Here is a 27762-nt window from a genome sequence, read left to right on the forward strand (position 1 = left end):
ATGAAAAAAGTGTGCTCTTCCAAACTCCATCCTGAATAAGGACATGGAAAATGCTTAAATTAAACAAGGTTAAAATGCCTGGAAAAGCAAGTGGTACTTGCACAGGTCCATGTACATGCAGGTATCAGAGACAGATAATTAAAGCTGATCTACAATTCCCTACATCTTATTTCAGAAGAGCATAAAATTTTGAATTTGAGAAAAATAATACTCATCACAAATAGATGGAAGTTTTATTAATATAAAATTCATTAAGAACATAAAAGATTGCATCTTAAAAAAAGATCTGTAGCTATGTACAGCAGTATTGCACAAGTAAAGTGGCAATTACCCTGTCAAAAATTCATCAGTGCAAACCACAAGTAAGCCAGGGAAATTGCAATAAAAATGCTACATATGCTGGGTCCTATGAAACAAGTTAGTGATTAATCAGTACATGATCAGTGCTATGTTTGTTTGTACCTGATCAGGAGCTTTACTACAGTAATGAGTGGTCTTGAAACCAGGATGCAAAAGTTTACTCTAAAAATCAAAGTAGAAAGTAGTTCTATAAATAACTTGCAGAGGCTTCTTGTTTACGAGGTAACAGCCATGTCCTGCACTATGTAAACTGAGGATAAGGTGTTTAATATCCCAAACTAGGGTTATTATTGAGTTACCAGGAAGCACGATCAAGTTATCGAACTGAAATCTACAGCATAATTTTTAATTCTGGCAGCTGGATGAAGCAATTCAGCCAGATTCAGCAGGAGCACAGGGATGGTGAAATCTGAAGGCAGTGGAGAATGAGGTGGTGGGGAATTGGCACATTGTAGAGGTCTTGAAAAAGTGATCAACAGACTACTGCACTTCAGTTTAATAATATGTTTGAATAAACTGCCCTTGGGATAATAATGTTTTGCTTAGACTGATGAAGTTATTTGTAACAAATTAATGCTTTGAACTACACAGAGATTCTGGATGTGGCTTTGGTGTTTGGCCTACTTTGCACCTCCATGTCACATTTTACTTCAAATCTCTGCCTCTATGTACTGTGCTGAATCACTGAGTCCAGAAAGTTAAGAAAAGTGGCCAAAATGGGGGGTTTAAATTGTGGATATAATTTTCAAAAGAGACTTTAGGCACGCAGAAACCCAAGTCCCCTGGACTTTGTGACACTCTGACTTAGGTACTTCACACCCTCTTTTGAAACTGGGAATTAGGAGCCTAAGTCACTTAGGCACTTTTGAACATTTTACTCAGTAACTAAATGTTATTGATTGCACTGAATTAGAAGACAGTGCTCTAAACTGATCAATCACTAATTCCATATATACCAGTAAAAATTCATTAAAAACTTTACAGGAACTTAAATAAGCAGAAAATAAATATACAACATTTCTACAAGTTACAGCATTATGGAACAGTAGAGTGCATTAATTACACAGAAAAAAGAATCTACAGTATTTACCAAGTTCAATTCTAAAAAAGACTTAGAAAAACAGTAATTTACTTTATATGCTGTACAAAACTTTACATGACATAGTAAGAAAAGAAAACATTGCACACAGACATTTGGCTCAGATTATAAGAATAATATGATGCCCTAATCTAATAAATACTCAAATATTTACAATTATTGAAGGAGAAAAAGCATAATACCGTATCATACAAGTTTTGTAAGAAAAATTTGAATCTGGTTTCTCCACAACCAAAGAAAATTCTTCATAAAGTAGTTTTGGCAGGGTAGAGTATGGATTATATAGAATTAAAAAATTCCTCCACTAACAATGTAGCAAAAGTATTATAACTGTTTTTAATGTCATGTTGAGATTTAAGAAAAACTCAATAACCACCCACAAATCTAACCTAGGCAGAGAGGTTGCCAAGGCACAAAACCAGTTTTAAATTGTCAAAAACAATGGGATTAGTTTTAGTTATTTTTTTAAAATACATACTGTAAAAACATCTGCAGGAAACTTCTTGATAAACAAGAGTGCAGAGAATTCCAAGTCACATGGTGCCAATATCTTGTTCTTTAATGTTCATATAATTCACAGAATTGTTTTTTAAATCATTTATTACGCTTATAGTAAGCTAGTCTGAAGCCGTGGTGGCAAACCTGTTGCACTACCATGCTAGAGGTAAATGTACAAAGAAAGCACCCAAGTCTCCAGGCACTGGGCCAGCAGACCCTTATTAAGAGGTGGGATGGAGAGGGAGAAAATATATAGTACTGATGCCAACTCTCCCAAGGGCACTACTGAAAAGAACTGAAATAAAGTGCTCCACTTGTAGAAGCGCGCATGTGTGTGTGCACACGGACGCCAATTGTAGAAGCGTGTGTGAGGGGTACTGTAAACAGAAATGTCTTTGGTGTGTTCAGAAAGGTACATATAATTCCAAATTTCAGAACTAGCTCTACGCTGTTCATCATGACAACTAGTGGACAATGTGGCCTTATGAGGAGGTTTCAAGTCTCTTATACCTGAAAGCATCTGATCAACTCTAATGTTGTTCCAATAAGTGGCTAGGGTCCAATTCTGTGCAAAAGAGGACTGCAACCTCTAGTGTTGGAAAAATCTGATTTTTGTCTAATCTATTTAATGGCTGTATAACTCTGATGGATGAGGAATGTTCAAAATGGAACAAAAGTAATTGTCTCATAGCCCCCTTCCATCTTATTCTCACTTCTAGCACCTGGTAGCAGTGAGAAGTCATTATTGAACATACATTTATACCTGCTCCATTCATTACATGTAGGACCTTATGAATTCCCCACTCCCCTTTACACCTAGTACTTTGGTATGAGCCAAAGCCATGCTGTTATGGAAGCGATTATCTGCCATCAGCACTAAATTTCTGCTTGAAACTCCAGATACAATTTAAGTCACCAATATTTCTCTTAAAAAGTTAAAAAAAAAAAAACCACTGCTTTGATAATTGAGGCCAACTCCTAGGACAAAGGTTTAGCCTACAGAGCCAACATATGCTTTTATCCTCCGGATTCACTGCTCACAGGGGTGGATTAATGCAACTGGGGAATAGAGCCATGTTTAGAGGAGCCCTTCCACCTGCCCCAGAGGCACCAGTGGTCAGTGCATAGAGTACATATTATACAAATTTACTTGTCAAAACTAAAAAAAAAAAATACAATGGCAAATCAGTATATGCTGATGAACATATTGCAATGTTTTGAAAGTAAAGCTACCATATTTTTCTATGGTGCTGGTGAAACCAGAAATAAAATGCGGCATTTTGAAGTAGAGTGTAGCAAACAGAAACAAACTGAATCATGCAAGCTCTCTGCATCACATACAAAAGGAAGCCAGATTCTGAAGACAATTCTTAAGCCAGACTGGGGTAAATTCTGCATTAATACACCACACCATCTAAAGGAACTGTGCGCTCCCCAAAGCACCTGTCATGCACTTTCCCATGGTGTAAAGGTGAACTATAAAACCAATATTAAAATTCAGTTTAAACCTAGATCTGTGCTTACAGTGCCCATGCAACAGGCTCAGGGCGGCATTCAATATACACACAAAAATTAAAAATAAAATTTTTCTTTCTGGGAAGTCCTCTTGGCACTTCTTGGGTCAATGAAGTTGTTACAGAATGCATCACTTTATGTTCTAAATACCAGAAGTTTAGAAGTCATGCAATCCATGGTATTTGTGGTTTCACAGAATGATGCCTTCTGGAATAACTTCAGCAACCCAAGAAGTGGTAAAGGGAGTTCTGTAGAAGGAAGATCTAATTAAAGAAAAGGTAAGTTAAAACTTTGGATGTCTCCCACAACCGAGTTAGTGAGTCACTTCTGTATAGAAATCTTGATTTAACTTCGTTCTGTTTTTGGTTAATCTTTAAACAAGTTACAGAATGTCTGATGTATGAATACAGTTAGTGCCCTTACAATTTTATTATTTTAAAAGATTTATGGAAGTTTTGCTAGAACTTTCAAAATGGCCCAACTTTTGCTTCCAATGGATATTTATTCACTTGTGGGATTTTTTGAACCACCACAACCAATTCAAATACTGTACTATTGCTCTCAAGATGGATGCAACTCAGTCAGCAGTCCACGTATTCAACTGTTAACATTTGTTAGTTCCTTGCATCTCTCAGAATACGTCTTAAGTACAAAGCCGGCTCTAGCAAAAATCCAAAACAATAAAAAACCAGCAATACCAATTGGGTTTATCAACAGTCACAGTAAAATATTAAGTGAAGTTTAAAGTAGTTTTGAAGTTATGCAACCCTCCAACTTTGGGTAAGATTGCAGTGTCTCTGGAATTGTTTTACCCCACAAATTTTATTGTTCTATTATCCCCAACTTTCAACATTCTATATCATATAATACACAAATGTATCCAGACTCATTAGATATAAACTTTTAGAAAGGCAACTTGGTATGGTTTTTGAAGCATAACACTTTCACAGTTAAGCTGCAAATTTCATGTCAACTTTGAGATTCCTGCTGGTAGGGTGGAAGTTTCAGGGGGAGTGCGTCAGTTGCACTTAGCTGCAGTTTAAAATCAGTCAGCAGGAAGTATGCTGTTTGTGTGACACATACACAGTTGAATTTAGGGTGATAGCAGAGATTTGCAGGGTAATTGAAGGTCTGATGCAAATCCTTCCACCCTTCTTCAACCAGCTTCAATTCATGACTTTGCTGTTTTTCCATGAAAGGGGCTAAGAATGGAGGGAGAGCATGAATCTGACCCCTCCTTGCGGGGTGGGAGGTGGGGGGGGGACATCTGTACACAGTTATAACAAACTAAGGCAGCTCTGCAAGTTAGCTGGCTCAGTTAACTCCATTGCAGAATATATCCGAGATTAGTCTACAGGTTTCCAGAAAACGGAGTATGAAAATCATTCAATAATGTTTGATCATCTTCTTTCCAAAACAGTCTTTTAAAAGTTCAAGAAAAACCAGCGTAAACACCACTCTCACATAAAGTCCTGCTTCACAAAGCTTTTATATATCCATTTCCAAAATCCATCATGACGTGTTCACAGTGAATTCCCATTTAAAAACCCTCTGTCTTCTGATAGCAGACAAAATGGACAGTCTATGTGCATATTTTTCACAAACACAGAGTCCTACTGCTCCTCCCAATGTATCTGATGTCCTTTAGGAAAAGGAGGATTTGGTAGTTGCATATACAAGGTATGGAAAGGGTACTATTGCTGCTTGGTTTTGCTGGATTCTGGTGACAACTGGACAATCTCAGACTGTCTCTCTCTGTATGTACCCATCACTGCAGTCTCCAAATGAGGCGGATGATATAACGTAACAGGCGCAAAACAATCTGGTGGTTTACTGCTGGATTATCCAAGAAACCCTGGAACAGAAAAGACGTTTATTTTTTCATTCCTGAAGTCTCCTTTCCAGAAGTACCTATGACCCAGCTTACACACTAACCAATTGTGATGGAACATTTTGAAATTAACAGACTGATGCTGGATAATGCCAACGGCAAATAGAATAGAATTTTTTTTTTTTTTTTTAAAAGAGGAGCAAGCTAGTCATTTGATAGGTCATTGTTTCCTTTGGTAATTCAATAAATTTTTCCCAAACCACTGTATGGATTTCAAAAGCGAGTTAATCATGGTTTAATAGAGAACTCAAACAGGATATTGAGGCGTTAACAAGGTAACTGGGTATTTTTGTTTTAAAACTGTGGTCAGATATAGCTTCCATTTTGCTAAGTGGGGTATAGTGGAATGTTAACTTTGCACCTGCAGTACCTACACCAGATGAAAGAGACTCCTCCTCCTCCTCACTATTTCAGATACACAGTAAGAATGCATACATTAATTTAGAACAGTGGTCCCCAAACTGGGGAGCCCAGAGGAACATTTGGGAGGGTGGGGTGCAGCAGGTTCTGGGTCAGCCCCCAGAGGGAGAGCAACCCAGCCTTGGCTCTCAGCCCCCGGCCCTGCTCCTGGTGGGGCGCAGACAGATTTCATTAAGGGTAAGGGGAAAGCGACATAAAAAGTTTGGGGACCACTGATTTTAGAACCACAGCAACGATCATTATATTTATACTTGTTACATGTTTAATACACTGACACCGAGTTGATTCTAAGATTGGCTACGTATTAAAAAAATAACATGTAATTTATGCAATTTGGTACAGATGAAACAAAAATATTGGGAAAAGCCAACAAGGTATTCTCAGAGTATAATTGTGCCATAGTCCAAATAGTTGACTCTGAAAAATGTTTCAGATTCCCAACGGGTAAAATCTGGTAGCTGTAATTTATTTAAGAAAACCAGTGATTTGGTGTAATTCACGCTAAGAAGCTAAATAAAGCTAGAGGCAATCTGTGCCAGAACTAATGAACTAGTGAACCTCCAATTGTTCTCAAGTGACTCCACCTGTGTAAACACTGTTTGGTCAACATTTAAGTCTCTATAACATGTAGACATCTAAAAACAACTTTGCTCTTTTCAGCTGAAAGGGGAAAATGTAAAAATAGGGGGTAAAAATTATAAACTGCACATTTGTTATACAGTAGAACCTCAGAGTTATGAGGAACACCGTGGGAATGGAGGTTGTTTGTAACTCTGAAATGTCTAATTCTGAACAAAACATTCTGGTGGTTCTTTCAAAAGTTCACATTGACTTAATACAGCTGAACATTGACTTAAGGCAGCTTTGAAACAACTATGCAGAAGAAAAATGTTCCTTTTCACCATCTCAGTTTAAACAAAACAAGCACAGAAACTGTTTTACCTTGTCAATTTTTTTTTTAAACTTTCCCTTTGTTTTAGTAGTTTATGTTTAACACAGTACTGTGCTGATTTTTTGGCATCTCTGCTGCTGCCGCCTGACTGCGTACTTCTGGTTCCAAATGAGGTGCGTGGTTGACTGGCCAATTTGTAATTCTGAGGTTCTACTGTGTTACGTTTTGACTACATTGAACTATTGGCAAATTTTACATGTGGCAAATCGGGAAAGTAAGCAGCTGATGTGATACGAATGAAATAGCTGGCATGGAACACGAACACAAAAACACACACACTGCCAGATTTGTTTTCTCACTTCTGTTACATATGACCACAATTTGGAAGACATTGTTCCAGGGTTACTAAACGTATATAAAAAATACAACACACAAACCAACTCTCTCAATAAAATCAGATTAATTGCTTCATTGTTAGGAACTGAAAACTGTGCTACTCATTTCCTTATTAATAACAATAATAATCATAATATCTGCACACAAAGTCAAAAATGCTGTGAAAGGACACAGGCATGGCCTTTTAAAATGAAAACTTCGCCCTCTCTCTGCCTGACAGGCAGGGTAGGTAACTGTTTGGCTGGAAGCCTCTGGCCAGTTACAATCAGCACTGGTTTGAGACAGGTTAACAGTAATTATTCACACAAGGCAGTCAGCATCTCCCAGACAGAGAAGAAACTCTGCAGCAGCTGGTGCAGTTTTCTCCAAGCTGTTACCCTGGCTCTCGAGAACTTGCTTGACATAATGGAATTGCGATAAGGCCAGGGCATTTCTTCTCTGTATCTCAGTAACAAGATGGGAGGAAAGCAGTTTTCTGTATGCAATGCCTGCAGAGACACTTAACCACAGCATGTGTTTTTTTTTATCTTTTACACATAGAATTGATTTTGCTCCAGTTTTAATACCGACTTGTCAAAAGTTTACTGAAATGAACTTAAGGTTTTATTTTCAATTGGGACAATAAATACAAGTCAGTTTCTTAACATCTGCTCAAAAGAAAGAGTAAGTTTCCTAGACTACAGCCTAGTGAATTGACCCCCATGGAACAGGAAGCTGAATATCTGGACCGTTAACTAGAACTGGCAAATGCCAAACAGGGCTTGTGTTTGTCTGTTATTAACAGAGGATGTGTTTGAAGTTTATCTGTAAAGGAAAAATTCTTAGATCTGTGTCCTTCTTTCTTATGATTTATAAAGAAGGCTGTTGGTGAAACCTGCTTAATTTTGAGAGGAAATTAGTTTTGTTCAAACTGTCCAGTTTTGTTCTTTATTTGAGTGAAACAGGTATCAAAACTTAACCTATAGTTTAATCTAACTATCCCACCCCAATACCATGCCTCTTAAAATAAGGGCTGAATAAGCTTTCAATCTATTTCTGCGTCCTCAAGACATGAGCAAGACAGAAGACAAAACCCAATTTTTGAAGTATTTCAAAGGCAAAATAAAACATTTGCATGAAATAAAATTTTTAAACAGGCACAAACCTATTTTATTTCCTTCTCTTCAGGCCACCCGTAAGGACAATATTACATAAAGCCATCAGGATCATTCAGCCCCAGTTCTGCTGCAACAGCGGTGTCTCAGCTATGGGAGAGACCATAGGCCTCTCTGTAGACAGGTTGAGGTAATACATTCAGATTAATCTGGTTAGTGGTGGAGGGAAAGTTTTAGATGTAGGGATCACCCAACACTCCCTGCCACAGGAATTACTGGTTTTAAAAGCGAGACTGTGGGAAGATTTAAGAAGGAAAATAAAAGCATCAGGAAGTGAGGAAGCAGGCACACAGGAGGAAATAGGACCAGGTGTCCGACAGACAACTTGCTCTTTACTACAGGTTTTTGTCACCGGGGATAACTATGCTGTTGGCCTCTTCTGCCAATCCCAATGTTAGAAAGTAAGTTCCAACACCAACAGCAGAAACATGAGACACACCCAGAATATAAGTAAATTGTAGTGGACTGCAAAATAATTGAAGTGTATCAAGTAATAAGGCTGAGTAAGACAAAACTATTGTGAGTAAAGAAAGTTATAATTCAGTCAAGGGAAATGTGTGTAAGCAAAGAAGAAACACCTGCTAGCTATAACCACATCCCACAGAGAGGAGAAACAGGTGACCCTCTTCTCTTTAACCAGTTTACTTTGGACAGATGTCAACTACGGATGCCACTACCAGTGAACTGTTTTAGGACAGAACTCGCTCCAGTGGCTCTCTCAGTTGGCTGATGCTGCTATAGGGTAAGTTTTCTAACATTAAACCCAAGTAGGAATGGCCAAAATGCAGACATTTTACCGAAAACCTTTATCAGGGTAGGGAGATCACCTAATGCAGTTCTAACTTGAAATGACATTGGGGGAGGGTGTTCCACAGACTTAAAAGTTAGTTGGGTGCAAAGGAAGGGGGGAGGGATGTTTCTGCATCTTAATCCCAAAGAAGGTAGCGGGGGCTGGAGAAGGAAGGGACCTATAGGGGGTTGGCATGTTCAAGGGAACAAGGATGATGGAGAAGAGAGACTGGTAGCAAAGGGACTGTGATGGATGGGGTGAGAGGAGGTCAGAGGCAGTAACCCAGCAGTGAAAGGGTTCAATCCCACTTACATGCGTATACACCCTGTCAGCATAACTAACCAGAATAATAATAATCCTTAGAAAATGCAGTTTTCCAAGGATTCAATCTACCTTAATCTAACATGAAATAATTATCCAGGCAAGAGTCTAGGAATTTCATTCCACTTATGCCAAAATACCCAAATGAAAACAATCCACAGGAGTTCAATCCAGGGAAGCAGGGGTGTAGGAAACACACACAGACCTTGACAGCAAGCTGCTCCTTCAAAGACTTGTTGTGAGTGCCCATTGTTACAATGTTTAGCTATGCATTCTGCTCAGTTTCCAGGTATGAATGATGAAGTGAACCATCTCCACATCCACCACTGGTAATGGCATTTGCAGACACTGCTAAGCTATGGCGCTCTCTCAGATGGTCTATAAGCAATGTCTGACCTTACAGACCACATGAGCAGCAATACCTAGGCTGCTGTAAGAGGATTCCTAAAGAGCGAAGTGACCTGTCATTTTTTTAAAGTTATTATGCCAATGCCTTTCATTCCTTGTTCTGTTCTTTAACATGCAGTCATTTACAGCTGGTCAAATCACACCCTATTGCTCTCCTAGGCTAAGCAAAGTAACATGCTGGCAAACAGGACATCACGCTGAAGCTGACATCATTGCAGGATTCCCAACTTTTGTTCATGAGCTTAGAATCATAGTCTATCAGGGCTGGAAGGGACCTCAGGAGATCATCTAGTCCAACCCCCTGCTCAAAGCAGGACCAATCCCCAATTTTTTGCACCAGATCCCTAAATGGCCCCCTCAAGGATTAAACTCATGCAATAGAACGTTTAGGTGGCAGATATCCACCTATTGGGGGAGAAAAGTTAACGATATAGAAGAAAAAACATCAGGAGAATGGATAGTCAGAAATTTAAGCACAGGCCTGTAGCCAAGAGGAGGCATTGGGAGGGGTTTCCTTCCTACTGGGTCGAGCAATATTAACAGCAATGAACACGTCATACTGAAGTGAACCTGATGGCTCATCACTGGATACTTCCTCCCACCCCAAATGAGATGGTGGAAATGGAACTAACCAGCAGAGGCCACTGTGTTATCCAGTCCAACATCAGCTACTGCAGAGCTCCAAAATCCCTACAGACGAGGAAAAAGGAAGTACAATCCTGATGTTAGAAGCAATCAGACTTGGGTGGGAAGCCCCAACTTACGCTAGAGCAGGAACAGCAAACTGGAAGCAGTGGCAAGACCAGACAGCCCGAGAGCTGGGAATGAAAAGCTGAGACACAGACAGGGAAGCAGCACGTTGCTGACTGAGGACAGAGAGCAGCAAGTTGAGGCATGGGACAAATGCTCATGTAGAGTGGACAGCATGGCTGGGCCCCAATGAGATATGGACAGGAGGACAGAACTCTGGCTGAGGAATGGTATTTAGGCCTGAGGGCCCAATTACCTTTTATATCCTTCTGTTGGACTACCCTTACGGCTTGAGTCTGTTGGGTTGATCTTTTACAGAACCTGTTGACATCACTGTCAAACTATTAGCATATTTCTAAGGTTAAAATAATCAGGCTACATACAGTAAGAAAGGGCAGGGAGAGGGGGCATAAGACTATTTTTAAAAAGTCCAGTCCAGGACATTGTTAAGAGATTTGTAGGAAATGCATAGACTTGACGTAGCTATGCTCTATTTTGATCCTATTCTACACTGGATGCTCTCATCTCCTTTTAACTGTCACTGACTTTCCAGTGGCACCCTAAGCTCATGTGACTCAGATTGTGGGAACCCTTATGTCTTTATATCATGAGCTGTACAGGACCTAACAAAGATGAACAAAAAAATGTGAGTCATAACTATTTCTTTTGAAGCAACTAGGGTTTAGTACTATCCTCTTTCCATGGAATTCTGAATTGCTTCAATCGCAAGCCATGATATAGAAAAGAGCGAGCAACATAAATGACTGTATTCGCCAGATCTTATCTCAGCTATAGTAATGTGAAGGAAGCAGGGCAGGGGCTTGGGGGAAGAGGCGGGGCAGGGGGGTTTGTCCCAGAACCTGCACCCTTCTAGGGGCAGCCCTGGGTGCAACTCCCAAGTTGCCTTATACTAGTGGCTCTCAACCTTTCCAGATTATTGTCCCCCCTTCAGGAATCTGATTTGTCTTCCCAATCCCGAAGTTACACCTCACTTAAGATCTACTTGCTTATAGAATCAGACATAAAAATACAAGTGTCACTGCACACTATTACTGAAAACTTGTTGTCTCTCTCATATTTTACCATGTAATTATAAAATAAATCAATTGGAATATAAATATTGTACTTACATTTCAGTGTACAGTCTACCAAGCAGTATAAACAAAGCAGTGTCTGTATGGAATTTTAGTTTGTACTGACTTAGATAATGCTTTTTATGTAGCTTGTTGTAAAACAGGCAAATCTCTAGATGAGTTGATATACCCCCTGGAAGACACATGACTAACCTCAGAGGTATGCGTACCCCTGGTTGAGAACCATTGCCTTATAGAACATGCATTCTCTCTCTCTCTCTCTCTCTCTCTCTCCTGGAATCAGTACACAAGAAAAAAATATCACACGAGGCCCCTTCATATATTTTTGCCCCTTGGGGCAGGGACCAGCTTTTTGTTCTGTGTTTGTACACCACTTAACAGAGTGGGGCTCCAGTCTGTGCCTAGGGCCCCAGGCAATAGAGTAAAAGAACAACAATTTGTATTAATTTACAGCAGTATAAAAGAAGGTGCCTCTTTCGCACAGAGTGCCTGACAGCAAACACACACACACTCTTCAGCTGAAACTAACAGAACCTAACCAACAGCCCTCTCCCCACAAAACTTATGAGAGAACTCCCTATCCCCACTCTGCACCTCAGTCCCATTCAGGCCCCAAGTCGATGGAGAAGCTTCCCATAGCACAATGAGGCTATGTCTTCACTTGCAGAGTTTTTGTGCCGTCAGTTTCACCAGTGATAGGGAACCGGTAAAAGAAAAGTGCTGGTTTGTGTGCTCACGCACTTCCACAGGCCTCAGATTGCGCTCACATTCGCAGCACTTCCATCGCTGAGCACTGGGGGCAGCTATATCACAGTGCAGCTCTCTCCCTTTTGAGGATAGGTCTTGTGGGAAGGCAGGTGGGGGGGCGGTGATCGCGGGGCATCCTGGGTCCCTGCACAGCCCCCTCTCCCCAAACATTGATCAGCTCAAGGAGCTCAGCTTTGCTCCAAGCAGCAGATCATTTGCTCCATGGAGCAGGCATCATCACCTAGCCCGATACGACGTGAGCACTTGCCAAGAAAACAGGAAGGGGAGTTTCAAAGTTCCTGGGGCTTTACAGGGAAGGGGCGGATGTCTGTTTACCTGGCGTCAGAGCAGCAGAGCTGCTGGCCAAAGTGGTCACAGAGGCACTGTGGGATATACTCCAGAGGCTAAAAGCTCTGTAAACAGGAAGAACGTGTCTTCACTTGCACATCACCGCAAAAGGATTAGCGTTAAAATTGTACGCCTCTTGTGGAGGTGGTTTTCTGTTTGCGGTGAAACTTCTGAATTTCACCGCAAAAAGTCATTGGCAAGTGTAGATGCTCCCATGGTTTTTGTGCAAAAAAAGGATTTTTTGCACTTTAAATGGCAATTGCTGACATGCCCTGAAGGTCAGCACATCCAGACTGTTCTCAGACAGGGATGGGGGATGAGGTTTGGGGAGAGCAAGTTCCAATGAGAACACAAAAACTGCTTGCTATTTACTGCAGCACATCAAACTCAAAGAACCATGGACTAGGACTCTGAACACTCACCAGAGGACTAAAACTATTAGCTAGGAGCAAAATGCCAAACACATCCCACTTGACCCCACCCAGAGAAGTCCATGGTTTCCCAGCAGGGTTCAGTCTTCCATATGATCTTGGGTAGCGGTTCTCTGGTTGTCCCCCCACCCCACCAGCCACGAAGTATAAAAGAATAGCTTGAAATGAAGCTATGGAGAGAGGGTAAGGAGGAAACAAATGGATTATATGGTACATCAGATGCTCCAGCTCCAGCCAAGGATAACTGGCATGGCATGAAGAGCTGCTCTTTCCTCTCCCCTACATGCCTATCTACTTAGAAGGGGAACTCCTCGCTTCTCTTCCTCCCCTCAACTCTCTCTCCTCGCAGAAAGGGGCATTCACTCTTACTGCCGTTCCCCAACCAAGCAAGGCAAGACAGTGATCTCACCCACCCACCCAGCACCCAACAGTGCGCGCGCGCGTGTGCGCGTGTGTGCGCGCGCGCGTGTGCGCGCGCGCGTGCGCGCGCGCGTGTGTGTCCTTCCTGCACTTTGCTTCTCCATGCTCTGCAGCATACTGGCAGATGGAATCAGAGTCAGTCCCTTTTGTCCACTATACACGAACAGGCAATGTGAACAGCATTTTGCCTAACAGAAAATGCAAGGAATAAAGTGCTGAGCCACTGTGCATTGTTGCACTCACCTGTCTGACCATTTACACTTGTCCGAGTGCTATTTTTGCACTAATAGTTCACTCAGTCCCCTCTTTCTAACCTCACTACATAGCTTCATAGTTTTTTCACCCTTAAGAATGTTTAATATCCCTCAATTTCCTTCTCAATTTTATACAAAATAAAAACATTCGATCATCCCTCCAAAACCATTCAATGACAAATTAAACTGCAGTCAAAATCTGTGGTATTGCCATGTCTGGTGGTGGCGTTTTATTCCCCCCTCCCCCCAGAAGCAAAAACAACAAAAACAAACAAACAAACAAACATACATTTTTTTTTTATTTGAGAGCAATATTGCAATCAGCCCTGTTCAATGGCTATTGTCAATTTCAGACCCATTTGTTAGCTTATTAGAACATATATAAAACTTTTAAATCTATAAAACATACTACGCTGGCTTTCAGATGGCAACAGAGACTGAGTTGAGCACTATATGCATAAAATTGCATGTTTAAATTGTAATTTCCCAGACACTCCTCCTTAAAGCGAACAAAGGGCTTAATGACTCAACCACTGAAAAACAATTACATTTCTTCCTACAGTAACAAAAAAGGCTGCAACATGCAAAAACAACAACAACTGTGGCAATATTTAGGAGGAGATAATCCACTGATGTCAGTGCCAATAAGTTTAGAGAACCATGAGCAGACACATTCATGTGCTCCTAAAGCCCTCAATTTGATGAGACAGCACTAATCTTATGCAGAATGCCCCACACACCACCTCCAAGGCTCCTACAGACCACACTTTAAATAAAGCATTATAGAAATGAAAACATGAACCAATTTTACTTGTCTCCATTTTAAAATGAACCAAGAAAAATTACTAGTGACTACACTCTCACAAACTTGAAGAGCTCTGTGTAGTTTGCAAGCTTGTCTCTTTCATCAACAGAAGCTGGTCTAATAAGAGATATTACCTCACCCACCTGGTCTCTAAAATCCGAGGACGAGCATGGATATAATGCTGCATACACCCACACATCACATAAAAGTTTACAACAAGTGTCTTAAATTTTCTTTAATTTGTATAAAGCATTAAAGTTGGCTACTGTAAGGAACTGAAAAGGAGGAAAACAAAACGGAAGTTTTAAAAGAAGTATCTTAAGATAGAAGCAGTATCTAGGCCTTGAAACAAAAAAGTGCATGAGAATCAACAGCTGCAGAGTTCAAATAACTAGACTAGTCTCTTCTATGCTCTGAAGACTCCTGTTCAGTGGCAAGGGTTGTTAAAATGGGAATTTTGGCCTTGCCTATAAATTTTCCTTCTAAAAAGGGCTACAACACTTTGGATTCTGGGTTGCTCCTCCTCCATCGCTATAGCAGATGTCTATATCTCTTCAGTTAGCAACCCATCTTTGCTAAACAGTCAACTTCCCTTGCAGGGGGCAATCTTCTAATCACAATCTAAAATGAGAACAATGCAGAAAATAGGATTTCAGGCTGCTTACAGATAAAATCAGATTGTCCTTTATAACTGGAAGCCTCAAACTAGACACCATCTAGCAATACCCAATGCTAAGGCCTGGCTAACTGGAGGCCTGGACAGAGGATCTCTGAACGACAGCACTCAAGACCCTGTGCTTGAAAGTTGGATGTGAGGAAGTTCTGACATCCACACAAGAATGGTGTATGAAGATGTGTATGCATTACCAAAAGATCATTCTCTATGAGGCAGATTTTCTCTGTGCTCAGTTGGTGTTCTCAATACAAGGAGTGAACTCTAATGCCTATGGGGCATGGGAGACTCCCCTGCATATGATTCCTTAATATACATCTATCTAGGATGGTGGCAAACTGCCTTTTTCTTTGACCCCAAACTCCTTGATTCTATGTAGGTATAGCTTAAATCACTAGGGGAACATCAAACCCTTTCCTTATCTGATGCCAGCTAAGGACTAAAGGAAAGGAGACTGATTAATAATGGGGAATCAAAAACTGAGAACCCGTCAGATACTTTATCACTGTGGAAACCAGAAAGAGGTAGTGGTAGGAGAGGGCTGCCAGCTCACCTGCTCTCCATGCATAGGTAATGGCCCCTAGAAAAGCCACTTGGCTGAGAACCAAAATGAAAACACAGAGGCCAGAGGTTCCTAATGAAAAATACAGCACTGAGGTTCCAAGGAGGGACAACCTATGCAGACTTTAGCAAATCAGTTCTGCTAACCTGAAAATTCTGGTCACTAAGGGTCTCTCTACACTGCAGTAAAATACCCGTGGCTGGCCCATGTCAGCTGACTTGGGCTTGGGCTATAAAACTGCAGTGTAGACGACCAGTGCTGGGCTGTAGCCTGGGCTCTGGGAGCCCAGACATCTGAACTGCAGTTTTGCAGCCCAAGCCCAAGTTAGCTGAGAAAGGCCAGCTACGGGTGTTTAACTGCAGTGTAGAGATACCCTAAGGGGCAGAATCCTGCAACATGAGCCTTAGTATCACAGATTGCTGAAATATGCCTTCTCTGCATGCCGAGACTTTTCAGCTTGCGATTCTGTTGACAGGGAAAGGAGATGCACGTCAATCCTCCCCCAGATTGAGCCACGTGAGAGGATGGCTGTCCTGTTCAGGGACTGCTCACTATAACAGATGCCTTGGAGACTCACCAGTCCACCCGTACATCTCCTATACAGCCTGCTACCTGCATGGCTGCCAAGTTCTAACATCCTTCTCCGCCCCTTCTAAGAGAACCCTCTCCTCTCTGGCTGAAGTTCTCCCCTTTAGTTACAGATCAGAAGCCACCACAGCAGAGTCAGTCAGAGACCATGTCCTTGAACTGGAACAAGGCTAAGCTTGCTGCTCAGAAGTCAAGGACCTCGATGTGGTCCTGTCTGGACCACATTTCCTGGGCATTTCTGTATAGGAGACCTGCTCCCCAGCTTGAGACTGACGTCAGTGGTGATGTGACTCTTGCAAGGGCATACCTTCCAATAAATTCCCTGGAGAGCTGCCACCACCAGGAGGACTTCTGAGAAGAACAGACACATGAAGTTCTGCTGAGTGGGGGAGAACTGAGTCAGGGAAGTTCACAGGAGAGGACAGGAGCTCCTGGCTTATGGCAACAGTTCTGTGAGCCAGGTCATGACTTCTGTTAACTGGGTCTGCATCGCCCTGAGCCTGATGATGATATCCAAAAGAGCCCCCACATGAGCCTGCTTTTGTTTTGGTTTATCAAATCTGTCTTGTTGAGACAGAGGACACACTAATGCTAGAACTGCTAACAAAGCTGACTCACTCATTAAAAGCCCCAAGCTGCCAATTATCCAGGTAAAGAAGAATGGGGAGATGGTGTAATGGATAGCTGCAGGCACCACCGTCATGATCTTTGAACAACCTCTTAGTGCTAGTGTTAGGCCAAAGAGAAAAATAGAACACTGAAAACGCTGAGGATCTGTTGCAAATTACAGAAATCCTTGATGAGCACTGAGGAAGTCTCCTACGGTCAAACAGCAGCTGTGATGGACTAAGTGCCTTCTGTTTTGAGTGAACGTAGATGACAGAAGAATTGTGCCACTTGCAATCTAACACTAATTGTGCCCCTACTGACCATGTAGAGCCTGTATACAATAGAAAGGAGTAAATTCCTAAAATTGTAGCTGGCATTTTGGAATGAGCTGGATTGTTTGGATCTCCAGCAAGTGCTGCAAAGCCCTGGTCATGGCTTTCATCCTGTTGGAAAGAGAAAGTACAAATTTACTAATCAATGGGGAAGGAAGAGAACTCCACAGAGTACCTTGCAGATGACTGGCAACACGTATTTTATCCTCTGTAGTAAAGGTCCCACATAAAATAAAATAAAATAAAAAAGAGAAGAGAAGAGAAGAGAAGAGAAGAGAAGAGAAGAGAAGAGAAGAGAAGAGAAGAGAAGAGAAGAGAAGAGAAGAGAAGAGAAGAGAAGAGAAGAGGCAGGAAATTTATTACTTGCTCTTGGAATAAATGGTCAGTTTTAAGAATGTAGAGAGGTGAATAGTGGTGTCCCCCAGGGGTCTCTTCTGGGACCAGTCCTATTCAACGTATTCATAAATAATCTGGAAAAAGGAGTAAACAGTGAAGCAGCAAAATTTGCTGATGATACAAAACTACTCAAGATAGTTAAGTTCCAGGCAGACTGAAGAACTACAAAAGGGTCTCTCAAAACTGGGTGACTGGGCAACAAAATGGCTGATGAAATTCAATGTTGATAAATGCAAAGTAATGCACAGTGGAAAACAATCTCAACTATACATATAAAATGATGGGGTCTAAATTAGCTGTTACCACTCAAGAAAGATGCTGGAGTCATTGTGGATAGTGCTCTGAAAACATCCACTCAATGTGCAGCAGCAGTCAAAAAAGCAAACAGAATGTTGGCAATCATTAAAAAAGGGATAGATAAGACGACAGAAAATATCATATTGCCCGTCTATAAATCCATGGTACGCTCACATCCTGAATACTGCCATTTCATAGATTTTGGGAGGGAATGCTTTATCAATTTTTCACTCCTTTACCTTAGAATTGGTAATTTTTTCAAACCTTGGATAAAAACCCCTCTTAAAACTTGTGATATAATGACCAAGCATCTCAATCTCTAAAAGCAGAGTCATCACAGCCATCACTTGCAGTGAATGAGGAAAACAGCAGCAGATTAATTTCGGTGTTAACAAATAGAAGGAATAATTTGAACTACAAGTATTAACTGTTAATTTAGAATTTAACTAACCAATTTAACTAACCATTCAGGAAATAGGCCAGAGCATTACTGTGGTCAGCTTAAGAAAAAGACACATGCCCATGGTACAGCAACAGTCAAAAGAGCAAACTGACTGTTCGGATGTATAAGAAGTGGGATTGAAAATGAAAATTATATAAATTAAATTATATAAATTTCCAGTACCTGCCACAACCTTTTAATTTCAATTCTGATTTTCTCTTGAACAGACTGCCAATGGGTATTAAAATGTGCTCAAGTCTATTAAAATCTTGTGACTTTACACAGATTTGAACACAAACCCCTATAGAAGAAAAGCTTTTGCAATAACCCACACAATGTACTACTCTGTTCCTTCAAAATACAATCACCACATGGTGGAGAATGGGTCTAGCTGAAATACCATGGAATAATTATACTATCTTTACACAGACCAGTAACATTATCCATTACCCTCTAGAAGCCCTATGGATTAAGTAGTGTTTTATCTTTGGTGTCAGGTGACTTGTCAAACTGTTACCATGTTCAACTTATTACACAAAAAGATTCAACCAAGGTGGATTAAAAAAAATTAAATAAAAACCCCATTTTTAAAATCAAATTTTAATATATTTTTCTTTGTTTGCAAACCTATTTCAAATCAAATTAGCAATTATGACAATCTATATCTTAAAATAATTAACAATAAATTAGAACAACATTCAAACACTACATATTTGCCACCCACGTTTTAAAGAAACCAGTGAGCGGGAAGAAATCACTGGCTAAGCAGAGCTTGTTGGTGCTAAACCAATGTTTGTCAGACTATTTTCGTCATTTCATTCTACTCTCCTAGTTCAGTTCAAGGACTAGTTCAAAGTTGAGAAACCAACTGGGAGTTGAAAAAGCAAGAAAGCTTATTTTCCTCCTCAAATCTCTGAATAAAAACCAAGATTCATGAGGATAAGATCTACTAGTTCTGAAACCTCGAAGGGCACAGTAACCAGAAACTATCAGTTCCATTCACTCCCCACAGATAATACGTAGTTTAATCAGCTCGTTTCAAATGCAAAACAGGGTTTGATGAACTCACTTCCCCCGCTTATCTATGCGGCACATTTGTATTAGTTTTAACTACGTTAGCAATTTTAGAATGCAGGGGTCTGCCCAGTGTTAATTTAATTCCAATTTCCATCCAACTGCAATTTGAAACAGATTAGGTGTAAAAATCTAGTAAATTTTTGAACATAAATATAAAAATTAATAACCTCAAATATAGTTAAACTATACAATTGCTTAAATAAATGCATATAGCTATAGTATATCTCCTGGTTAGCAAAAACAAGTACCAGATTTAGTGTAAAGGATATATTTAGTTGCAAATCAACGTTTTAATGGTTACCAATGAGCATGAATCAGCCTTTCTACAGGAAAACTAATAAAAAGCACAAATGAAAAATAAGATTAATTTTAATGTTTCCTGTTTGACAACTGAAATCCTGATTAAAACTGGTGATTTAAAATCAATCCATCTGGATTATTCAGAGCAAGAGTTTAATATAACCTTTTTCATACATATTTCTCAAAGTGGTTTACAAACGAAGCTAAGCGTTATAGTCCCCATTCTACTGATGGGGAAACAGGAACAGTCATGAAGTGTTTTCAAGAGCAGTAGCAGAGAATGAAACCCATGCGTCCTGCTTCCTAGTATTGGGACCAATCCACTAGATCACACTGCCCCAGGAAGTTTGCTTAGACTAACGGCTTGTCTCCACTTACTGGGGGATAGACGCCCGGCAATCAATCCACCAGGGGGTCGATTCCGCTAAATTGACCACCGATCGCTCTCCTGTCGACTCTGTTCCTCCACCACAGGAAGAAGCATAAGGTAAGTCGACAGGAGAGTTCCTCCTGTCGAACCAGCACAGTGTAGACACCGCAATAAGTCGGCCTAAGGTATGTTGACTCCAATTTGACATAGCTGGAGTTGTGTAACTTAGGTCGACTGAGCCCCGTAGTGTAGACCTGCCCTGAGACAGACATTTACACAGCATGTCAGCATTATTTTTAATTTCAATATCTTAGTGAATGATATACATAAACCAGTTTCTTAATGGTCACAACTGTCAAAATGGAGTTTTTGAGAGACCAGGTGGGTGAGGTAATATATTTTATTGGACCAACTTCTGTGGGTGAGAGAGACAGACTTTCAAGCTTACAGAGAGCTCTTCTTCAGGTCCTCTGTAAGCTCAAAAGCTTGTCTTTCATCAACAAAAGTTGGTCCAATAAACAATATTCCCTCACCCATTTGGCCTCTCTAATATCCCAGGACCAACACAGCTAAAACAAGATTGCACATAAAAAGGAGTTTTACATTTTCATGGCATTCAATCATTACCCATGAATCCTTCAATGTCAAAATATCTATTTCAGATTTTGTTTTCCCAAATATGAACTTTTAGCTCCAGCACTAAGAACCAGTTTCATTTGAATCCATACAGCTGGACCACTAGAAGAATTATTTTTATGTTCATTTATATTAAATGCCTTCACTGTCTGTGAAAAGTTTGGCATGTACAGGAAATACAGCTTTTCTAGTTTGCAAGTTAAAAACCCTTTACTATGTGTTTTTAATCATGAGTTAAACTTGGAAGTCCGATTCTAGCTCATTGTACAGTACAGCTTAGGTCATACCATAAAAATGAATATAATGTATTTACCACGCACAATTAGGACATCAGCCTTGAGTCAGCTACCTTTGAACAATATTTCTATTTAATTGTTTTGGCTAAATTTTCAAAACAGTGTTGAATTCATACTGTGGAGACCACAGAATAAGTTTTATGAGAAGCCAGAAGATAGGATGACAAACAATGTAGCATGAATGCATCCTGTGAATGTTCTTGTTCAATATCTGATTCTAACAACAATCAAAGGAGAGATATTATATAATGTAGCACTATATCTAGTGAGATGTAGGAAACCTATAGTGAAAAGAAATCAACAGCAATGACTTCAAAACACATTCCATCAGTGCATAAATCTCCCAAAGGAAAAAAAAAAGAGCACCAGACAACACGTCACAGAATATCACGTGACATCCCTTGTGCCAGGCAGAATTCTCCAGTGGGTGGATCTTGGACTCCATTAGCTCTTTTATGTAAAATTGACTTAGGGAAAGGGAATCTCCCTCCCCCAACAGGGATAGGATCATCCAGGAAACAAGAAAGCAAGCAAGTCTTTTCTGTCAGCTTGTTCCATTAACAAAAATAAAAGAAAAACAAATTAAAATACTTAGGAAAAGATTTTTCTTCAGACTATGTTAATGCAGCTGTAATATATGCTGCTAAACTCAGTACCTCACACAAAGTATTAGCAACATCAGTAGAGAAATAAGAGTGTACAGAGAACTATATGACACAGAAGAGATAACAGTGAACAGGACTGATGGGGTCAAGAAGCAGCCTGGGAGAAGAACAGGTTGCACTGAGATTGAGACAGCTGAAAGCCCCCAAAATAAAGTCAAGGACAAGTACTGTATGGATTCTCTTTATATATATATATATATATATATAAAAAAAAAGAATAATCTCGTGTCACTGACTTACCATTCATGGAAGTCAGTTAAAAATCCAAGCAGTTAACGTCTCATCTCTCACTTAATCGATAGGGACCTTGGGTACTGGTGCACCTGTCTCCGCTGTTCTCAGCCTGTGGCACACAGCAGGTTAGTCTGCTGAGAGCTGTAACACTTTGGTCTAATTATGCTTGTTGGGTTTAGCATGGGGGTTACTGGGCAGTGTTAGTGACCTGTGATATACAGTCAGCTAAATGATCTGGTGGTCCCTGCTGGCCCTAAACTTTATGATTGTGACCTAGTGAAACTTGTGCTTAGTGTCGTTCTCCTCTCAAAAGAGAGGAAGGACAAGTTAATAGCTAGAAACTGCATGTATAAACATGCAAGCAGTGTAGAATAAATACTGTAAAGCCGAGTCGATCACTTTTTGACTTAATTCCTTCTAAAAACAATTGTTAGCTTAGTTTTAGGATAAATTTGTAATTTCAATTCTATCCACTTTGCCTCATAGTCATAAAGGCAGAATTTTACAGCATTACAATTTTATATGCTATTTTAAAAACAGTACCAGTATATTTTAAGACTGAAAAATAAGAAAAGTTTCAAAACACACTGCAGAAGGGGAGCAGAGTTGTGTGCAGGGAAGCACGTCTGTAGAGGGTGCCTAGGTCAGAGCAGGGCTGTGCAGGAGTGCCAAGGGAGCAGTGACGAAATTCCAAGGACTGCCACCTCAGCACTGAGGTAACCGACTGACCCAGAACTGTTCCATCCCAGTCCCTACATCTCCACTCACCGCCCATGTCCCCACACCCTGGCTGTCTGCCCCACAGGCATCCCACATATGGCTGCCCACTCCTCATAAGAGCAGAGGAGGAGCAAGAATGTGCCTGGGGAATGAGCAGCAGCATCTGGGGTGACTTTGGGGGCAACTGGCTGTGAGGGGGGGACATGCAGGAGAAGTACAAGAGATATTTTTAAACTAAACAGGATGGTGCTGGATCATCCATTCAGCATCTAAAATATTTCTCCAGCCACATCACAACAAAAAACAAGAACTGTGGCATTATTTTAAAAATATGATAAGCAACCTCTGTCTGAGAGATTCTCAGCCTATGGGTATGTGCATAGTTTGGGGTTTGTGGGAGCAGTGGTGTTTTAGATAAATGAGTAAAAGAAAAGCAAGAGTCACCAGAGCAAGTTTCTTAAAATGCCCAGTTTTAACGAGTTTTAACTCAAACTAAATTTGCAGGTTCACCTGAAAAGCCTAAACGCCCCCTTCCCCACACACAATTTTAACTCACAGATTATAGTCTTGATCCAGCAAAGCACTTATATGTTTGAAAGCATTTTGATGGCTCTGGGTACTTTAAATTAGGGAAAGATACACTGTATACTTCACAGAGAACAGGCTGAATCCTAGTTTTAAGTGAAAAATTCAAAATAATCTTCACTATGGAGTCATGACTTACCATAAGGTAAGTATTACCCGCATATACACAAACATTTGTATTATGCACATCTCTGTACATTTGGGAACACGAAACATTTGCAACAAGACATTTCCAGAAGTTATAAACCCTTCCCTTTCAAAGTATGCATGTAAGGAAACAGAAAATTAAAATAAAATAAAAGTTACCCTTCTTGGGCAATAGGAAGCATTAAACTCATCTCCAATACGCCGCAGTTCCTGTGCAATCCATATTTCTGGCTGCATGTCTTCACGTATTAAGGGAGACTCCCACCTGGAAGCTGCATCAGAACAAAAATGAAGAGTACTTTGAAATTTCCAAAAGTTACTTGTTGAAATTAATGTACAATAGGAAAAAAAATCTATTAAACTTATTCTGTCCAAAATTTGTGGACTCAATTTTTGTGAATGCAGTTTTTTTTTACCAATGAAAAACCTAAGAGTACAATCACTGGAAGCTGCATAAGACAGCAAGAGAAAATTATTTACCTGCAATTCTGCTTCTCTGAAGATACCAGGCAATCAGAGTTCTCACTCTTGGGTCTTAGCTTTCTAGTATGACACAGGTGGGTCTGCCACAGCTCTTTAATTTTGATCTGAGGGCAGTGGGAGTAAGGTAAAGCATGAGCCAGACTCATACTAACCTTTGCATGCCACCCACAGAGGCATAACTACTGCCCTCTAAACATTTAAGTCAGTTCCTTTCCTTGAACAGAAGGTGAAGTTCACAAAATAAGAGTTACAAGGGATCTCACAAAACTGGGTGATTGGGCAACAAAATGGCAGATGAAATTCAATGTTGATAAAGGCAGAGTACTGCATAATTCCAATTATACATACAAATGATGGGGGTCATTATGGATAGTTCTTTGAAAACATCTGCTCTGTATGCAGTGGCAGTCAAAAATGCTAACAGAATGTGAGGAACCATTAGGAAAGGGATAGATACTAAGACGGAAGATATCATAATACCACTGTATATATAGGTGATATTGAGACTGAGGCTCATAAGCCACAAGATGTTCTTTAATGCGTCTCCTGTGGTTCTTTGCAGCACAATAGATAAAATACTGTGATTTAATTATTAACCTAAGTTATTAACTAATCAGGATGCTTTTACTATGTTTTTAACCAACTGTAGTTGGTAAAATACTTGGTCAGTCATTTTGCTGTGAGAAAAAAAAATATATACACACACTAAATATTTCCCCTCATACTGTTTAAATACAACTATATAGTACTATAGTAAATGAAACAATGAAGTCACAGTGCTGTGGCTCTTTTGGGCAATGCTGATCACAACTATGGCTTCTGAACCACTGAGGGTCTGAGTATCACTGGTATAAATCCATGGTGCCCCCACACCTTGAATACTGCATGCAGTTCTGGTCAACCCATCTCAAAAAAGATGCATTAGAAATGAGAAAAGTACAGAGAAGATCAATAAAAATGTTTAGGGTTAAGAAACAGCTACCATCCAAGGAGAGATTAAAAAGGCTGGGACTGATGAGTTTGGAAAAGAGACGACTAAGGGGGGAAAACGATAAAGGTCTATAAAATCATGACTGGTTTAGAGAAAGTGAATAAGGAAGTATATTTACCCCTTCCCAGAACACAAGAACCAGGAGTCACCCAATGAAACAAGCAGCAGGTTTAAAACAAACATAAGGAAGCACTTCTTAAAGAAATGCAGTTACCAGTGGAACTCACTGCCAGGGGATGTTGTGAAGGCCAAAAGTATAACTGATTTCAACAAAATTAGGTAACTTCATGGATGATAGGTCCATCAATGGCTAGTAGCCAAGATGATCAGGGATCAACTCGATGTTCTGAGGCTCCTTAAACTTCGGACTGCCAGAAGCTGGGACTGGACGACAGGGGATGGCTCACTGAATAATTGGCATGTTCTGTTTGTTCCCTCCGAAGCATCTGGCACCGAACACTGTCAGAAAACAGGCTATTAGGCTACAAAGGCCATTGATTTGACCCAGTATGGCCATTTTTACGTTCTTATAGTCTTCTAGCTTCTGGCCAGCCAAGCTATAACAAGAAGTCAGACACTATTACAGCACTGCCCACACTGATTGGTGTGAAAAACAGCAAGAAGTTGAGTGGACTTCCTAAGGGCTTTAGTCTGCCCCAAATGAAACTCTGCGCCCCACAGACCTTTTGACACTGAGCACATGGAGAAGGGCCTCATGGGGAAGGGAACAGAAGGTATGACAGAAATGTTGGCAGGACGACAAACTTAATGGAGTGGAACTCTCAGACCACCGTGGGGAGGATTCTTCAATGATTCCACAGCACCACCTTAAACCTGGTGTAAACTAGATCAGTCACGACAACCTGAAGTTCACTTCTGCCTGTGAGCGGAAAGGACTCCCAGCAAGAAAGCAACCTTCCATGCAAGATAATTGTGCTCACAGGACCTGAATGGCTCGAAAGAAACTTTCATCAGCTTTGTCAGGGTGATGTCATTCTCTCCTAACACTGGGGGCTGTTTAACATGAGGTTTCAAATGTCAAACTCTGCCTCAACCTGACAACAAGGATCTCCTAAGTCTCTAATTGGCTTATTTGGAGAGTCATCTCCCACATCACCGGGCACTGGTCTCCTTTGAATCAGTTCATGACAGGCTAAAATAGCTGCCAAATGTACGGGGATGGAGCTGGCCTTTACATCAGGAGATAGGTAAGCAGTCTCTCCATGTGCGTGGAAGGGGAAGAATAAAAAACAGGAGATGACTTGGGCCTGAATGCACCACAAACTTCCTGCATTTCAAATTTCAGGGCCTTCTGACAGATGGCTTCCAAGACACCAGAAGGACCTGAGCCACTTGCCTAGATATCAATGCCTACAGAGCTCTACCCTGACAGCTGCCAGTTTGGGAGAGAGGTGCCCCTAGTTGTGAGCGATAGAGGTTCTCCCTTCCTGTAAATCATGCATTACACCAGATGACAATGGCACTGTTTTAAAAGAGAAACTGGTTTCCTAAAAACATGGTTAGCAGCAGCCTTTTGTTTTAAAACTCAAAATATATTAAAAAAATCCTATTATTTTGAACAGCCCAAATGTGTAAGCAATGAAGAAAAATCTTCAAGTGCTCAAAGTGCACTCTCCTCCTAAACTCTAAAAGTGTGGTTGAAATCTGACAAAGATACTGTGAAAACAGCATCCCGGGATTGTAATTTTTAGTATTTTAATGATTCCTGATTCAAATGTGCTTTGCTTACAAGGAAAAACAAACATTTTACTTACTGATGAGTCCTGCAAATTGAAATGGAATCTCGAAATCAAGCTGGCTTCTTTCTGGCTCAGCCATTAGAGACCAGTAAAAGATGGCACAGGCCAAATTTTGTTTTGTGACACCTGTGCAACCCTGTTTTCTGGGAGCAGAATCAAGGTGCATCAGGGCAGAATTGGCTCTGCAGTTTGTTAGCTGTTCTCTGAGTGGTGTGCGAGACAGAACAAAAACTAACTCGCTTTCCCATAGCTGTGTTGTTTCTACAAGCCTAGCGGTAGTATGAAGCAGCAAAAACATATAGCATCACTGAAGCGATCACAAGGAACTCAATGCATACAGAGTGAAGATCTACTGATTACGGTGCCATTTTCCCCAGTCACTTTGCTGAGTAGAACCACATTTAATTAGTTTCTCTACCTGTTGGAGGACATCTCTACAACTTTCTCTTTTAATCCATCAAGACAACAGTTTTAGGCTTTTAGGTTTCTAGGTCAAATAGAACCGAAATGTCAAAAAATGAAGAAAAAAATCTCATTTTTGTCAATCTAGCAGTTAAAGTACATTGTGAGGTTTTGGCGGAGGGATGTTTATTTACATCTGGGAATATATTATTATTATTGCTCAAACTAAAGAACGATTCCTCTTAGTTACAGAATTTTAACTTCTTCCTTTTATCAAGCATTTTAACAGAAAAACTAGATGGGGGAAGCATTGGCTGCTAAAAGTGTGCTAATACATAACTTTTACATTCTAAAAAAATATATAGTTGATAGCTTCATTACTCATTTTAAGAAACAGAATTTAAAGTGAACATAAAATCATAATTCTGAAACACAGTGAGAGAAATGATCATCTTTTGACAGGTTTCAGAGTAGCAGCCGTGTTAGTCTGTATTCGCAAAAAGAAAAGGAGTACCCGTGGCACCTTAGAGACTAACAAATTTATTATAGCATAAGCTTTCGTGAGCTACAGCTCACTTCATCGGATGCATTTGGTGGAAAAAGC

At 40.4% G+C, this 27762-nt stretch overlaps 1 protein-coding gene across 12 annotated transcripts in view; it reads right to left on the reverse strand.

Moving 5' to 3' along the window:
* Nucleotides 1–219: 219 nt before the first annotated feature.
* The window catches only part of BCL2L11 (BCL2 like 11), a 50375-nt gene continuing 22832 nt past the window's right edge, over nt 220–27762 (reverse strand). For 9 of the 12 annotated variants that reach the window (XM_043512404.1, XM_043512401.1, XM_043512405.1 and 6 more), the window contains 2 exons: nt 23682–23794; nt 220–5327 (listed from right to left, as the gene is read on the reverse strand). In XM_043512404.1, the coding sequence (XP_043368339.1) occupies nt 5241–5327; nt 23682–23794 (200 nt within the window). In that variant the 3' untranslated portion in view covers nt 220–5240. Of the gene's footprint in view, nt 5328–22076; nt 22180–23681; nt 23795–27762 lie in introns of all 12 variants that reach the window. The other 3 variants (XM_038396082.2, XM_038396080.2, XM_043512403.1) reach the window with 2 other exon arrangements.

Source organism: Dermochelys coriacea, chromosome 3 (assembly GCF_009764565.3).
Source record: "Dermochelys coriacea isolate rDerCor1 chromosome 3, rDerCor1.pri.v4, whole genome shotgun sequence".
NCBI classification, from domain to species: Eukaryota; Metazoa; Chordata; order Testudines; family Dermochelyidae; genus Dermochelys; species Dermochelys coriacea.